Source organism: Vicugna pacos, chromosome 17 (assembly GCF_048564905.1).
Source record: "Vicugna pacos chromosome 17, VicPac4, whole genome shotgun sequence".
NCBI classification, from domain to species: Eukaryota; Metazoa; Chordata; class Mammalia; order Artiodactyla; family Camelidae; genus Vicugna; species Vicugna pacos.
The window spans coordinates 40,175,073-40,193,645 of record NC_133003.1 but is presented as its reverse complement, the minus strand read 5'-3'; the positions used below and the strand labels follow the sequence as shown (position 1 = coordinate 40,193,645).

The 18,573-nt window shown below is 36.9% G+C and overlaps 1 protein-coding gene across 1 annotated transcript in view; it reads right to left on the bottom strand.

Moving 5' to 3' along the window:
• GXYLT2 (glucoside xylosyltransferase 2) overlaps window positions 1–18,573 on the bottom strand; it is a 72,182-nt gene that overhangs the window by 29,356 nt on the left and 24,253 nt on the right. The window contains exon 3 of the mRNA XM_031686302.2: window positions 17,259–17,390. Within this exon, the coding sequence (XP_031542162.2) occupies window positions 17,259–17,390 (132 nt within the window). The remainder of the gene's footprint in view (window positions 1–17,258; window positions 17,391–18,573) is intronic.

Genomic DNA, 18,573 nt, shown 5'->3' with positions numbered 1-18,573 from the left:
ACTGACAAACTAACCTTGGCACAATACTGTTAATTATAGAATGACTCTGATTTTACCAGTTTTCCCACTAATGTCTTTTTTTCTGCTTCAAAATCCAACCGAGGATATCACATTGCATTGAACTGTCCTAAATGCTTACTCTCCTCCAATCTGTGACAATTCCTTAATCTTTCCTTGCCTATTCACGAGCTTGACTCCTTTGAAGAATACTGGTCAGCTATTTTGTACAAAGCCTCTCAATCTGGGTATTTTCTTATGGTTAGACTGAAGTCATGCACTGTCAGGAAAAATACTGCAGAGGTGAAGTGTCCTTCTCCGCGTGCACCCTTCTCTGGGTGGGCATCACACTGGTAGGTCTTACTAGTGATGTGAGCCTCGATCACTTGGCTAAGGTGCTGTCTGCCAGTATTCTTCACAGTACCCTTTGTAATTACGAAATATTGTAAAGCAGAAACTTTGAAACCATGAAAATATCCTATTTCTGGTTAAACTTAAACCCCCTAATTTTAGTATTCACTGGTAGATTTCCTATTTCCCACATTTCTTTTTCTCCCCCCACATTTCTTTCTACATGTATTAATTGAATTCTTCTGTAAGAAGAGTTGTCATTTCTTCCCATTCATTTATTTGTTCATCTATTTATTTTTATTAGTATGGACTTGTGAAAATTATTTTATTTGGGGGATTATAATTTGATACTATCATTATTTATCTTGTCACTCAAGCTGTTTCAACTCTGGTCATTTGGAGTTCTTTTAGATTGGCTCCTGTGCTCTTTCAATATGTATGCCCATCCTTTTCTTTCTTTCTTTTTTTTTTTTTACACATCCTTACTTTCTAGCACCGCAAGACACTTCAGATTTGTCTTGCACTTTCCCTGCCTTCAGCTCTAGAATCAACAAGTTCTCCAAGGAGCCCTGGCTCCTTTTATTCAAGGATGGAATTTAGAAACCAAGATCTGAGTGCAAGGTATGCTCATTGCTACTGGGATGTCACTGCTTCTAGCCTCTCTCAGTGGATTGCTAGGAAATACATGTATGTATATCAACCAATGTATACATACAGATCTAGAATTTATCTATCTATCTATCTATCTATCTATCTATCTATCTATCTATCTATCTATCTATCTGTCTATCTATTTAAAAAACATGAATCCACATCGATATCTGATCTCAGAAACCTGTGTGTGTGTCTATGAGAAGCAATTGGTTAAAGGGAAAGACAATTTTGAGCTTAGATTATTGGGCTGAGTTTTGAATTACTGGGCATGATTTTAATAAGTGAGGCTGGAAGAGGTGGAGGGGACAAGCTTGGTCCCCAAGCAACAGTATGGACTTGGGTAATATGCACAGCACCTTGGAAGGACAATGGCAAACCAGCCTGGTGGAATGGGAATTCATGATTTAGAATAATGCTAAAAAGTTAATAGGTGAATCAGAATGCAAAGGGTCATGAACACCAGGCTGAGGGGCTTCAGCTTGATCCTACAAGACAACAGGGAGTCTAGGAAGGCTCTGGACTGAAAATCCACACAAGACTAGCATTCAAAACCCAAAACTCCAGGCGTGGCATGCAGGAGGGACGGGACGCAGATGGCAGACAGATAAGTAAGTAGATCAGTACAATCATCCTTTTCTCTATTATCATTGCCATGTTTACTGTCTGTATTAAGGTAAATACACTGAGAACCAGAATTCCTGGTCAGAAAGAGGCCAATACCTTCCCTAATTCTCTGTAATTCTGGCCTGCCTCTATGTCCTTGTAAACAGGAATAGACAGTTTTCACACATTATGAAAAGCTTTAATGCTCCTATTTTTTCTTCCTTATTGCTTTGCCATTAAAAAATTGTCTAAACTACACAATACACAAATTCATGCTTGTGTGTTATAAAAGCACAAATTCAGCAATGCAGAGAATAAGAAATTCAAATTGTTCTTTTTGTGCCTATCCCCACCACACCATCACTTCAAGCTCCCGCAACCCTCTCACCTCTTTTTAGAGTTAACCAACCTTAACAGTTTAGTGAAAATCACCCCAGATTGTCTGTACACATTTATCTTTATGTGTGATTTCTATATGGCCAGGAATTCAGATCTCCTCAGCTGCTACCTCCTCAGAGAGCCCCACTCATCACTCTCTAAACGTTTGTTTTTTCCCATCATTCTTATTAGTAAGTGAAATTAACTAATAATTTAAGTATTTATGTCATTCTTTCCTGACCTGGATATAAGCTCCATGAAAGCAGGAAATTTGGATATCTTGTTCGCAATTATATTTCTAGGGCCAGTCACATAGCTGGGGCTCAATAAGCATTGTTTTTTGGGGGGAGAGGAGTGGTGATAATTAGATTTATTTTTACTTATTTCCTTTTTTTCCCCCTTTTTTTTGGCCAGGGGAGGTAATTTATTTAATTTTTTTGGTTCTTTGTTTTCTGTTGTTTTTTCGTTTGGGAGGAGGTAATTACGTATTTATTTATTTTCATGGAGGGACTGGGGATTGAACCCAGGACCTTGCACAAGTTGGGCGAGCACTCTACCACTGAGCTATCCCCTCCTCGTTCAATAAGCAGTGTTGAATGAATGTTTGTGTATATGAATGTTTCTGTGTATATACACGCACACACAAATGTACACACTTTTGGATTTTTAAAAATACCAGTAGATTCACCTATATGTACTTTCTAATCATCTAACTTTGAGATATTTTCCTTTCGTTTTGGATGTGCAGAGAACAAGGAACTTTCTGTTCGATGCTATATATTCTCAAATACCCTTTATAATGTTAAAATAGTTTAAGACAGGGGAATTATGAACACTTGAAAAGTATTACTCCTATATAGTGTCTTTTTTCCTGTTTTTTTTCTTAAATACATTGAGAATGTGTACAAAAGTAAATATCCGCTCTTGATTAGGACCCACCATTTAAACTGTTTTGAGATTTTAAGGGTCATGAAATTGTTAGCAGTGGCACAGGAAAAAATTAAAGTATATGTCTTTATTTTTGCTTCTATTGTGCCCTCTTGTGGAATGACGTGTAACTTACATATTCATTTTTGTGACGTTTTAACAAAGAGCGGATTGTACCCATGTCATGGCTACATTCACCCCTGTTCCATCAACGAAATAGACTCTTCTGATCAGTTTAATCTTTGATTTCCATGCAAATAAGATTCAGATTGCCAGTGAGTTGGGTAAATCAATGATGACTTTGTTCGGGACAGTTCTCCTAAAATTCTGGCTCATCGAGCTTGTGTTTGGTCGTTGACTTCATCGTCTCAGCTGTGGGGCCAACTGTTATAGCTGCACGCAGAACATTTTCCACAGGCCTTGCGTTACTGAAGGTGTCTGGTGTCTCTGGCGTGCTCTGGGATAATGGCTCTCTCAGATCTTCCATCTGCTTCCACCCCTTTTGGCTTGCTTCCTCCTCTTATCAGATGTTGCAATCCCAGCCAGCAAATACACACTATCTTCTCCTGTTGGCTGTAGACATTCTGTTAGCCATGGCAACTGTCATTTAAAGCAGAGTTCAATTTCTTAGTCTGATGGTGCCTCCCCAGAGAATGTGCTCTCTGCTAGGGAGTTGCTGGAAACAGGATCAATGGGCCACAAGGAGCTGTAGCTCTTCACTCTAACTGGATTGGTTTTCAAAGAATGTTGTCCTTCTTCTTGTATTTGAGAATCAAATCCAACTAACATTTACGGAGTGTATACTGGGTTCAAGTCTGGGCACTTTATAAGTGTTAAATCTTCGCATCCTCTCTACTGCCCTTTGATGAACTTGGTAAAGCCCTTGCTATAAGTCCATTCGTTCGTGTGTCCATTCATCCATCACCCCTCCCTTCCTTCCTTCCTTCCTTATTATCCAACCATCCAAATAGTTTTACAGAATGCCTTCTGTTAATACATGTAGTGTACTTCTCTAGGTGTTGAAGATCAATGACCTTTCCCCTGAGAGGACTTACATGCTAGTGGGAGAAACTAAAAAATAAAACCAATAAGTAACTTTGGTAGTATTCTAACTTTGAAGATAGTAGGCTAGAAGAAAAAATAAAGTGAAGGAGAGGAGCAATTTTACATACAACAGCCTCACTGATCAAGTGAGACTGGACAAAGACATGTGTACTATTTTTATACCCATTTAACAGATGAAGAATGGAAGGTTCAGGGGAATCTTCAAAAGGAGGCATTTGGGGAATATTTTCTACAAATGCAGGAGAAAACCCTCATATTCTCAGTTCATTTATTTTAGACACGGGTGCCAAGGCATTTCAACTGGGGAAAGAGTAATGTTTTCAACAAATGGTGTTGGAACAACTGGCTAGCCATACTGTATATTGTATATAGAAATTAACTCAAATGGATAAAAGACCTGATATAAGAGCTCTCAGCCCTCTCCCATTAATCTATACCTCTATCCTTATGGCAATACTACACTGGCTTGGTGACTATAACTTTGCTGTAAATTCTGAAATCTGGATGTGACAGTCTTCCAACTTTGTTCTTCCTTTTCAAGATTGTTTTGGATATTCTGGGTGTCTTGAATTTTTTCTTAAGACTTTATTTTTAGCGGTGTTGGGTTCACAATAAAGTTGAGAGGAAGGTACAGAGATTTCCCATACACCCTGCGCCTCCATATGTGCATAATCTCCCCTGTTATGAACATCACTCACCAGAGTGGTACATTTGTTACCAAGGATGAACCTACATCGACACATCGTAATCACCCAAAGTTCATACTTTCTATTAGAGTTCATTCTTAGTGTTACACATTCTATGGGTTTACACAAATGTATAATGACATATACCCACCATTATAACATCATACAGAGTATTATCACTGCCTTAAAAATCCTCTGTGCAATGCCTATAAATCCATCCCCCTCTCCCAAATCCAGGCAAACACTTTTTACTGTCTCCGTAGATGTGCCTTTTCCAGAATGTCATCTAGTTGGAATCACAGAGTATGCAGCGTTTTCAAACTGGCTTCTTTTACTTAGCAATATGCATTTAAGATTCTTCCATGACTCTTTATGGTCTGATAGCTCATTTCATTTTAGCACTGAATAATATTCCACTGTCTGGATGCACCACAGTTTATTTAACCATTCACCCACTGAGGGATATCTTAGTTGCTTCTGAGTTTTCACAATTATAAATAAAGCTGCTATATATATATTTTTTATATTTTAATTTTTTTTGTTTGTTTTTTTTTGGTTTTTTTTTTTGTTTTGTTCTGGTGGGGGGAGGTATTTAGGTTTATTCATTGATTTTATTCTTAGAGGAGGTACTGGGGATTGAACCCAGGACCTCATGCACCCTACCACTTGAGCTATACCCTCCCCCCCGCTGCTATAAAGATCCGAGTGCAGGTTACGGTGTAGACATAAGTTTTCAGTTCCTTTGGATAAACACCAAGGAGCACAACTGCTGGGTCATATGGTAAACATATATTCAGTTTTGTAAGGAACTGCCAAACTGGCTTCCAAAGTGGGTGTACTATTTTGCATTCCCACCAGCAATGTATGACAATGCTTGTTGGCCCACAACCTTGACAGCATTTGGTGTTGTCAGTGTTTCAGATTATGGTCATTCTGATAAATATGGAGTGGTATCTCCCTGTTGTTTTAATTTGTATTTCCCTGATGGTACATGATGTGGAGCATCTTTTCCTACACTTAATTGCCTTCTGTATATCTTCTTTGATGATGTGTCTACTAAGGTCTTTTGCCCATTTTAAAATCAAGTTATTTGCTTTCTTATTGCTGAGAGTTCTTTGTGTATTTTAGACAACAGTCCTTTATCAGGCGTGTCTTTTGTAAATATTTTGTCGCAGTCTGTAGCTTGTCTTCTCAATCTCTTGATATTGTCTTTCACAGAGCAGAAATTTTTAATCATAATCAAGTCGAGCTTATCAATCATTTCTTTCATGGATCGTGTCCTTGGTGTTATATCTAACAAGACATCACCATACACAAGGTCATTTAAGTTTTCTCCTATGTTATCTTCTAGGAGTTTTACAGTTTTGGATTCTACATTTCAGTCTGTGATCCACTTTGAGTTAATTTTTGTAAAGTGTGTAAGATCTGTGTTTATATTCATTACTTCATCCGTGGATATCCAGCACCATTTGTTGAAGAGAGTATCTTTGCTCCATTGTACTACCTTTTCTCCTCTGTCAACGATAAGTTGACTATATTTATGGGGGTCTATTTCTGGTCCCTCTATTCTGTTCCATTAATCTATTCTTTCTCCAATATCACTCAGAATTCTTAATTACTAGGCTTTATAGTAAGTCTTGAAGTTGGGTAGTATCAGTCCTCCAACTTTGTTCTTCTCCTTCAATGTTGTGTTGGCTATTCTGAGTCCTAAGCCTCTCCATATACACTTTAGAATCAGTTTGTTAATATCTATAAAACAAACTTACTGGGATTGTGATTAGGATTGCATTGCATCTATAGTTCAAGCTGAGAAGAACTGACATCTTAACAGTATTGGGTCTTCCTATCCATGAACATGGAAGATTTCATTTACTTGGTTCTTCTTTGATTTTGTTCATCAGAATTTTGTAGTTTTCCACCTATATATCTTGTACATATTTTGTTAGATTTAGGTCTAAGTACTTCATTTTGGGGAGTACTAGTATAAATGGTACTGTGTTTTTAAATTTCAAATTCTGCTTGTTCATTGCTGGCATATAGGAAAGTGATTAACTTTTGTATATTAATCTTGCAACCTGCAACTTTGCCATAATCATGTGATTTTTCTGTTAGACTGTTGATGTAATAAATTACATTAACTGATTTTTAAATATTGAAACTTGCATACCTAGGATAAATTTCACTTGGTCATGGATTAAATTTTTTTATGCTTTTTTAAAATTTTATTTGCTGTTTTTTTGAGGATTTTGGCATCTATGTTCATTAAAAACATTGGTCTGTACTTTTCTTATGTCTTTGATTTTGGTATTAGGGTAATGCTGGCTACACAGAATGAGTTAAGAAGTATTCCCTCATCTTCTATCCTCTGAAAGAGATCGTAGAGAACTGGTGTCACTTATTTCTTAAATAAGAACCAGTATAACTTCTTTCTTAAGTATTTGGCAGAATTAATCAGCAAAGCCTGGTGCTTTCTATTTGGAAGGTTATTAATTATTGATTCAATTACCTTAGTAGATATAGACCTATTAAGATCATCTATTTCTTCTTGTGTGACTTTTGACAGATTTGTGTCTTTCAATGAATTGATCCATTTCATTTAGGTTATCAAATTTGTGACCATAGAGTTGTTCACAGTAATTTTTTTTTTATCATACTTTCAATGTCCATTAAAAGGAATCTGTAGTGATGCCTTCTTTCATTTCTGATACTGGTAATGATGTTCTCTCTTGTTTATTTGTAACCTGGCTGGAGGTTTATTATTTTTATAAGCCCTTGAATTTCCACATGGATTTTATAATTAGCTTGCCAATTTCTTCAAAGAAGCCAGCAGAGATTTGCTAGGGAATGAACTGAATGTGTATGTCATTTTGTGGACTACTGCCAACTTACCAATTTTAAGCCTACCAACCCATAAACAAGGGTGTCTTTCCATTATTGAACTCTTTAATTTCTTCCAGCATCTCTTGTAATTTTCATATTATGGGTTTTGCACTTGTTTTGTTAAACTTATTTTTAACTATTTTATTATTTTTATGTTATTGTAAATGGAATTGTTTCCTCAATTTTACTTTTGGATTGTTCACTGCAAGTGTTTAGAAGTCCAACTGTTTCTGTGTCTTAATCTTGTAATCTTACTGAATTTGTTTATTAGTTCTAAACATTTTTAAAATGGATGCCTTAGGATTTTTCATATATGAGATGATGTCATCTGAAGATAGAGACAGTTTTACTTCTTTCTTTCAAGTCAGAGTTTATTTTATTTCACTTTTTTGCCTAATTGCCCTGGCTAGACCCTCCAGTACAATGCTGAACAGAAACTGTGAGATCATATATCTTTTTCTTTTTCTTGATCTTAGAGGGAAAACATTCAGTCTTTTACTATTAGGAATGATGTTAATTGTGGGGGTTTTGTAGATGACTTTCATCAGGTTAAAAAGGTTCCCTTTTATTCCTAGTTTGTTGCATGTTTTTATCATGAAAGGAAACTGAATTTTGTCAATTTTTTTCTTGCATATTGAGATGATCATGTGGTTTCTGTATTTTATTTATGTACTCTATTATATTAACGGATTTTCAGATGTTAAATCAACTTTGCATTCCTGGTCTAGAACTTAACTTGGTAACGGTTTATAATCTTTTTGGATTCTATTTGCTACTTTTTGTTGAAAACTTTTCCATCTACATTCATGAGTAATGGTCTGTAGTTTTCTTTTCTTGTGATGTCATTGTCTGGTTTTTGTATCAGGTTAAAATCTGGCCTCAAAGAATGAGTTGACAAATATTCCTGTCTCTTCCATTTTTTTTTTTTGAAAGAGACTGGGAAGAATTGATATTAATTCTTTAAATGTTTCATAGAATTCATCAATAAAGCCACTTAGTTCTGAGCTTTTGCTTGTAGAAGTTTATTAATTTGAAATCTTTTTTCATTTGTAAAGTAGCAGTTTACTATGATACATTTCACTTTAAGTACTGCCTTAGCTACTTCTAATAAGTTTTGGTATGTTGTGTCTTCATTTTCATTCATTTGAAAGTATTTTATAATTTCCTTTGTAAGTTTTCCTTTTCCCTATTGATTGTTTAGGAGTGTGTTGTTTAATTTTCACATATTTGTGAACTTTCCAAATTTCTTTCTGTTATTGACTTCTAATATCATTCCATTGTGGTTGGGGAATATACTTTGAATGACTTAAATCATTTTAAGTTTATTAAGGAGTTTTTATGGCCAAATAGATGGTCTGTCCTGGGGAATGCCCAACATGCACTCAGAAGAATGTGTAGTCTGCTGGTGCTGGGTGGAGTGTTTTAGAGATGTCTGTTGGTCCAGCTGGTTTACAGCACTGTTCAAGTCTCCCATTTCTTTGATGTTCTGTCTACTGTTTAACCCACCATTGAATGTGGGGCACAGAAGGCTCCAATTCTGTCAGTTTTTGCTTCGTGTATTTTGGGGGCTCCATTTTTTAGGTGCATGTGTGTTTATAACTCTTATATTTTCTTTCTGGATTAACACATTTTTCATTATAAAATGTGCCTGTTTTTCTCCAGTAATGTTTCCGTTTAAAATCTATTTTATCTGATATTAGTACAGCCACTCCAGCTTTCTTGTGGTTGCTGTTTGATTGACATATCTCTTTCCATCTCTTTGCTTCCAACCAATATATTTTGAACCTTAGGTGTATCTCCTGTAAACAGCACATAGTTGGATTGTATCCTTTATCATCTATCTCTGTCTTTTGATTGGATCTTTTATCCTTCATTTAATGTTATTATACAGTTCAGTTTATGTCTGCTGCTTCGCTGGTTGTTTTCAGTATGACTCACGTCTTTTTCATTCCTCTAGTCTTCTATGACTGCTTTCTTTGCACTGAGTATTTTCTAACGTAGCATTTTATGATAATGTAGCATTTTAATACATTTTTTCCATATGTTTTTTGAGCTTCTTCCTCATGACTGGTCTAAGGATTGCCACATACATCTTATCAGAAAACACTTCAGATTTATACTAGCTTAATTCCAGTGAAATACACAAATGTTAATCCTATAACTCTATTCCGTCTTCTCCATTTCATGAGATCATTGTTGTACATATTACATCTATACTGTTACCCAACAATATAATTGCTACTTCATACAACTTAATGTGTTTTAAAGAAGCTGAGAGAGGAAGACGAGCAAGTATATGTTTATGGAATTTGTTATACTAACTTTCTCATATACCAGTTTTTGTTTTCTCCATTTGTTTCTGTGAATTCAAGTTACTATCTCATGTCATTTTCTTATTTCACATAATTTTTCTCCATTCCAACCTCCTTTGTGCTATTATTGTTAAATATGGTATAGGCCCAACATATAATTATATACATGTCTTATACAATTGCTTTTTATTTTTTAATTTTTTTTATTGAAGTATAGTTGCTTTACAATGTTTCCAGTATACAGCTAAGTGATTCAGTTATAAGTGTAGATATGTGCATATACACCCCCCTCCACACATACATAAATGTATTCTTTTTTCAGATTCTTTTCCATTATAGGTTATTACAAGATATTGAATATAGTTCCCTGTGCTGTACAATAGGTCCTTTTTGTTCATTTTATATATAATAGTGTGTATCTGTTAGTCCCAAATTCCAAATTTATCTCTCTTCCTCCTTCCCCTTTGGTAACCATAAGTTTATTTTCTACGTCTGTGAGTCTATTTCTGGTTTGTAAATAAGTTCATTTGTATAATTTTTTTAGATTCCAAATATAAGTGATATTATATAATATTTATTTTTCTCTGTCTGACTTCATTTAGTATGATAATCTCTAGGTCCATCCATGTTGCTGCAAATGGCATTATTTCATTATTTCTAATGGCTGAGTAATATTCCATTGTATAAATCTACCACAACTTCTTTATTTATTCATCTGTCAATGGACATTTAGGTTGCTTCTGTGTTTTGGCTATGGTAAATAATGCTGCTATGAACACTGGGATGCATGTATCTTTTTGAGTTACAGTTTTTTCTGGATATATACTCAGGAGTGTGATTGCTAGATCATATGGTAACTCTATTTTTAGTTTTTTAAGGAAACTCTATGCTGTTCTCCATAGTGGCTGCACCAATTTACATTCCTACCAACAGTTGTTAGAAGGGTTCCCTTAGCTCCATACCCTCTCCAATATTTATTATTTGTAGACTTTTTGATGATGGCCATTCTGACTGATGTGAAGTGATACTTAATGGTAGTTTTGACTTACACTTCTCTAATAATTAGTGATGTTGAACATCTTTTCATGTGCCTGTTGGTCATCTTGTACAACTGTTTTTTTAAAATAAATCAAAAGAAGAAAGAGTAAGAAATGTTCATTTATATTGTCTTTTGCATAAATGCCTTTACTAGTGCTCTTTTTTTTAAGTGTAATTTTGAGTTACTGTCTGAAGTCACTTGCTTTCAGCCTAAAGAACTTCCTTTATTATTGTGGGTTCTGCTATAAATGAATTATCTCAGATTCTACTTATCTAGGAGTGACTTTATTTTACCTTCATTTAAAAAATAAGTTTACTGGATATAAGATTTTTGATTGACAGTTCCCCTCCACCTTTCAGCACTTTAAATAATGTCATCCCATGGCCTTATGTCCTCCACAGTTTCTAATGAGAAGTCAGCTATTAATCTCATTGGAGTTTCCTTATATATGACAAGTTATTTTTCTCTTGCTGCTTATAAGACTTTGTCTTTCAGGATTTTTACTATGATTTATCTGTGTGTGGATCTCTTTGAGTTAATCTTACTTGGTTCATTGATGTTTGATATGTAAATTGTTTTGCATCAAATTTGCAAATTTTCAACCATTATTTCTTCAAAATTTTTTCTATTCTTTTCTCTCTCCTCTCCTTCTGATGTTCCCATCATGCAGGTTCTGGTGGGTCTGATAGTGTTTCACATCTCTGAGTCTCTGTTCAACTTTATTCACTATTTTTCTCTGTTCTTCAGGTTGTATAATCTCTACTGATTATCTTCAAGTTTACTGACTCTTTCTACTTTAAATTCAGACCTACAGTGAGCCCCTCTAATGATTTTTCCTTTTCAGTTATTTCACTTTTCAACCCCAGAACTTCCATAAGGTTCTTTTTAAAATAAAAAATAATTCCTTATTGATAGTCTTGATTTTATGAAACTGTCATCATATTTTATTTTACTTCTTTAAGCACAGGTTCCTTTTGTTGCTTGAACATATTTATAATGGCGGCTTTGAAAGTCTTTTTCTGCCAAATCTGTCAGCTGGGTCCTCTCACCAGGCAGTTTCATGGCCTGCATTTATTCCTGTGAATGAATCACACCTTCCTGTTTGTTTGTATGCCTCATTTTTTTGTTGTTGTTGTTGAAAACCATATTGTAGCATGACAGTACTACTTTAGGATGTTTTAGATAATATATAGTAGCAACTCTGGATACTGATCCTCTCCCCTCCCCACTGCACACCCCAACCCAACCTGCAGGGCTTGTTGGTGTTTGCTTGCTCATTTGTTTAGTATGTTGACCGGAGTACTTCAGTGAAGTCCACTTTACCCACTGTGTGAAACCTATGACGTTGTTCCTCAGTGGGTGCAATCTGGCGCATGCCCACAGTCATCCGGGATGACAGCGGATTTATCAGGGCTCTCTCTGACTGACTCTTCCGCGAATCGTTCTCTTAAGCTGTCCACCTCTGTTGGTATTACACCCAGCTATTAGCCTCCACTAATTGCCAGCTGATGGCTCTATTGCTTTTGACAACGGCCTGACCTGAGGCACAAATCGCTCTGCAGTCTGGTCCAATTAAAGGCAGGCCCACCTGCAGGGAGCTTTCTGGAGGACAGCGTTTGGGCTTTGTTCTGAGACTAGGAGGGCACTTTTCATTTGCCTCTTTCCTTGGTGTTCCTTGTAAACTAACTGGACTAGAGTTTAGCTTGCTGCTCTCATGAAGTTACCAGCTTCCTCTTAATGTAGGGAGCCTCTGAACCCATGGCCACACTGCCTCTGGAATTTAAGCTTTGCAACACATAGCCAGTAGAGATGAGAAACACTAATGACCTGCCTTTTCCCAAGGAAACATCACATCCCTCAATTGGGAGCTGTGGAGGAAAGGATCCCAGTGTCCTTGACTGAGTTGTCTGTCCCAGTGTTCTTGACTGAGTTGTCTAGAGATGGGTTTCCATGATGCAGAGGTATAAGGGGAGCAGGGTAGGGTAGGAGTAGGTCATGGTTCAAACATCATAGATTCTCACTCTTCACTGAGCTTTAGTAGATTTTCATGAGAAAGAAATCTGCTTCTTCATTTGCTTAGGCCCTTTGGACAATTTCCAAAAACTCTAGATGTTTTAAAAATAATTTTTACCAAGGATGTTTGTTCCATGGGGGAGAAATTCACAGAGCTTCTTATGCCACCGTTTTAGATGTCACCACCCTGCCAGGCTCTTTTTCTGCTGCAGTAGATAAGCTTCTAGAACGTAGATCTCAGGCTGCTTCAAGCAATCATCATTCTCACCGGGAGAGAGACAGACGGAGCCCTGGTGACATTATAGGAGCCTTTGGATCTAGCCGTGCTTGAGATTAGCCCTATCATCTGGACTCCACAGTCAGATAAGCGAATACATTTCCCTCTTTGCTTAGCTAGCTGAAATTGAGTTTCTCTCACATGTAACCAAGAGTTGTAACTAATATCCTGAATGTCAAACTTTTAAATAATGTGTGAGTAAATGATAAGTACTGTGGAAAGCTTGTTCAACAAAATTGGTATCCAGAGTCATTTTCATGTGATCTTTTAGGAAGCTAATGTCATCCTGATAATTTAAGGCCTCTGAGTGCTTGATAAAATAAATAGACATCATTTATGGTCGTTCTAGTTGATGGTCCTCTTAACAAGGATTTTTAATATATTCCTATTCACCTGTCAATATTTGTTGATATTCAAAGGGTTGTTTCCAAGGAAGTCTCAATGTTAATCGCTAGTTCTGAGGTATAATACTAATAATAATACAGAAGCCTGATCTTAATTATAAAAAATTTTAGTATATCACGTAAACTTCTCTGTTCCATCAGCCTCCGGCATTTCCGATAAGCATACGGTTTTCCAAATATTGGAACCAGTTAAAGACCTCTTTAACAAATTAGAAGTGGAAACGGGGAAGATTATATGTTGTTGCCCTTGATGCGACATAGAAAATCTAGTTAAGTAAGATTTTTGTTTATTTGGTATGGTATTACTTTGAAATATTAAAGAAGAGGACAAATTTGTTAGAAATACAGAGTTACAAAAACTCTCAGGACTTATTTGCTAGTTAAGACTGTAAGCAGTGTTATCCCTGTCTCTCTTGACGATATTCTTCCATAACTCTTTCCTTGAATGTAGATGCTTATGGCAAGTGTTTTGAGCAAGAAAGACATTAGACATTATTACAATCTTGGAACTTATTAAATCTCGGTTAAAAAAACCTTTTTCTGGGTGAAGCCTGGATCGCACCGTAACTTACCTCATATTACCATGTTCAGTGCTACTTGTCAATATAGTCCCCGAAGATCCTGCAATCCAGGGATCCCTTGTCATATTTTAAACACTTCCAGGATCTCCAGAGGATCACATTATTGAGGACATAGGTCTTTATAATCAAACAGGCACAGTGTATAACAAAATACAGAGATCCATTATAAAATTTCATTGATTCCTATTAAATGAGGGAAAGATGATGTGAATTCATGAAACTCAGTTATTCTTACAGAAGTAAAGGCTTTCTGGTCTTTACTAAGGAAAAAGGGGAAAGTCCTCCAGGATCGGTTTTAATGGACAGATCTGACTTCTTCGTGATTGGCATATTATTTTCAGTACTTCGGGCTTCTACCTGAAAGCAGTATGCAGCCTAGAGAGCTTAATCGAGCCATCTGCCGTTTGGTTTGTACTAATAATGGTCCTCCTCTTAGATCCGCTATTCACAGATACAGAAATGTAAACATCCACTGATTTTCAGGACTTCGGAAATCTTGGGTCGGTGAGATCTGAATTCCACTAACTGTACTTGAGAACCTAGTAAGCTTGAGTTGCAAAGGCTTGTGCTTTGACCTTATTCTGATTAATAAAATCTTACCTGAGAAAGGGTTTCATCTCCAGGTTTGGGGTAGATGCCACCCTCTCATACAAAAAGGCAAGACTTTGATTCTCAGTCAACTGACTGACCAGGGCTCGAATATCTATAGTTGAGAATCTCCATCCTCTCTGTGGTGCCTCAACACTACCCCTGGTTTGGTTTTATAGAGACGAATTTCAAGAGAAATGTCACTTAGACTTTATTTCAAATTACCCTGAGGATGAATATATCTCACTGATGTCCAGAAACTCCATGTTTATAATCTGCCATTATGATATACAACTCAGAGAAGGTAAATGTCCTGTCAACGGCAATCTCTCTTTATTATTTTTAAGGAGGGCTAGTTTCCATTATCAAAAGCAGATAAGGAATGCCAGCACTCATTTGTCATTCAAAATGGAATATACTTGTTTAGCTGGGGATTAATGAATGAAAACCATCATGCGTTTTTTTTAAACAGTGGCAATGAAGTCACAATTCAAGGTCAGGGAAAATTCAAATTGTGTTCTCCTGGGTTACTAACGCTTTTTTGGATGGGCTGGGGGCGGGGTGATAATTTTCCAACAATAACTTGGGCTTTCTAATGTTTTTTTCCCCTAAAACAGAGATGAGAAGAAGAAATCTGAGATTTTTCTGTCCTCTCCTTAAATGGTAATTAGTTTCTATATCTAGAGATTTTAGTTCTGATCTGAGGTAGTCTTTTCTTACCCCCAGTTTTACACAATGAATCTCATCTCACGACATGTATGAAAGTCTGTGGCTGGTGAAAAGTAGGTCATTTAATAGTGAGTGGGCTTGTGAACCAAATCAGCACTGATAATACATCCTTGTTTTTTTCACAGGTTCTTTGTAGGCAATGCTAAAAATGCCACTTCCCATTTGGGGTTTCAGACCAACAGATGGTAAGACTTCCCTATGTGGATGCTTCTCAGGCACCTCAAAACCAAAATATGTCTCAAATTAGGCTCAACTCCTCACTTACAAATAATGTCTTTGTTCAGTCTTCTCCATCTTTGAATAGCACTGCCATCCATTCTGTAGGTTGAACTATAAGAAACCACCTTTTTTTTGTAGGTCATTAATAGCTGAATATTGGCAATTTCAAACAGATCAACCTTAATAGTTGTTCAGGTCAGAAACCGAGGTGAAATCTTTATCACCTCCACTTCCCTTCAACTCTACAGCCAGCCAATCATGAGGACTGGTAATTCTATTTCTCAGGCATGTTCTGCATCCATCTCTAAGGCAACCACCACAGCTGAAGTCATCATAAACTGGACTCAGCAATTCCACCGTCCACACTGCAGGGAACCTGTGAGTCCTCTTTAAAACCCAAGTCCAATCATCTCACTTCCACGCTAGAATTCATTCGATGGCTTTTTACTGCCCTTAACGCAAAGACCAGACACTCCAAGATGGCCTATGGGGCTTGGCAAGCTCCAGCCCCTGCTGACGTCTTTGTCCCACCACACTCTACCTTCTGGTTACTGTGACCTTCTTTTTTCTCAAACATGCTCCTTCCTGTCTCAGAGCCTTTGTACTTACTATTCTGTCTGCCTGGAAACCCTCTTGTCTCTCATTACCTTTCATGTCCTTGTCACTCAGTGACCCCTACTACTCCTTCATTCACATCTCAGCATAAAAGCCATGCCTCAAGAGAACCTATACATGTCCAGATGGAGTGGAACCCCATGGTATACACATTCATGAGACTCTGTTCTCCACCTCAGCATGGATCCCACTTCTAACTACCTGTTCAATGCCTTGCTAGACTCAAACTCCAAGGGGGCAGGACCATAGCTGTTTTGTTCACCACCTTATCACCATCGCTAAGCCAGGGCTTAGCACCTAATGGGCACTCAGTAAATGTTTACTGAAGGCATGAGCCCTCACAAATGTCAAGGTTGCAATTCACAATTCAAAGCTGCCATCTTTGTTCAGTGATATTCTCACTTTTGTTATATCTTCAGTGATATTTTTATTTAGGATTATTTTACCAAAGAAAACAAAAACATTCAATATGAAAATTCAGAACTGAAAAGGCTCATCAGAACTCTGGGCCTTTTCCGAATTATCCCCTAGCACGGCTTCATTCAGTAGTAGTTATTGTTGTAAGAAAAATAATAATCTAAGCCAACATTTATTGAGGGCCAATTACGTGCCAAGCTTATGGAGAAAACTGAGGCTTAGAGAAGTTGGGAGATTTAATGAGGTTCACACACCTAGTAAATGGTGGAGCCATAGTCACAAAGACCCATAATCCAAGACATGCTTTGGATGTTCTCTCTCCCTCAACCCTTGGGAAGGACTGCTTCTCAAACACAAGGATCCTTTCTCTACACCCTGAAAACTAAGAGCATCAACTACAGAATCCAAGAGGAACATATTTTCAACTGTAAGTCAAAGTTCTCTAAATATACCCCAGTTAATTCCATGTTTCCAAGAGCAAGTCTCTCCCAAGCAGCATCTTATTAAAAGCAGGTGTTTTTACCGGAAGAAAAAGTCTCTGGGCAGCACAGGGTTTGAATAATTTCTTCCATTCCTGAGGGTTTCCAACTGAAAATGTGATAGGGTAGATTCTATGCTCAAACTTCTTTGTGTAAGAGTCAGGCCACTGTCGTAGCTGAAAAACATGGAAGGTAAGAGGAGGGTGATTAGACACCAGAAATATGGAAAACACCTAAAGCTTCTGGGTGTGCAGGTGGGAATTATTCAGGCAGCATGCACAGAAAGTCTAACTTTATTGCCACTACCATGCTCACTGAATGGAAGATCATTGCTAAGACTTAAAAATAACATCCAGAGTTGGCAAGGATGATGGAAAACTGGCACCTAAACACTGTAAGGGTAAATTTGAACAAACTTCCAAGAGGACAATTTAGAAACTGGTAACAACAAACTCTAAGACAGAGGTACAAGGACTTCCACCAAAACCTAGTTTGTAATTAAAAAAAAACCAAAAAAGTTGGGAACAAATTAAATGATCAATAATAAAGAAATGGGAAAATGCATTATGATATAACTACACAATGGACTAATGTACAGTTAAAATTAAGTAGATCTATATGTGCCAGCATGAAAAAATGGTTATGATATATAGTGAGATTTTGGAAAAAGTAAAGAGCAAAAAGAAATTTATAATATGATTCTATCTTACATGGGAAAATACACGCTTACGTATTTTATGGGATTTCCTTGACTCTTTGATCCTGTTTGTTTGCTTTAAAATGTCAACAATTGCAAAAAAAAAAATCCTATCTTCCAGTAGGATTTATACGCCCTTGCCAATCTATGTCTTTTAAATGGAATTTTCAGTCCATTTACATTTGCTCCTCTGCCTATGTTTGAAGAGTATACTGACTCCAGCCATTGGAAATTCCTCTTGACACCCCTTCCCATGGCAGAGCTACACACACACACACACAAACACACACACACACACACACAGACACACACACAGACACACACGATATTGAAGCCTCATAGGTGCCACCTAACTCCAGAAGGGATGGGTGGCCATTCCCACTTCTGTGCCCTACTATTTCCTGATTCTGAGTCTGCGGCAGGAATACAGATTAGCCAAACTTAAATCATATGTTTGACTATGAACTACCTGGAGAGGTTAGGAAATCAACCAGCTGGCATGTTCAGCTTCTATATTGGGAGATGACAAAAATAAATGAAAACTTTCAAATATGAAATATCAACAATGTAGATGGTAAATATCACCAGACATATTGTACTCAGGCAGCTTTTAAAAAATTTTCCTTAAATCTGACAGAACTCGCCCACAATGCAGTGTCCAG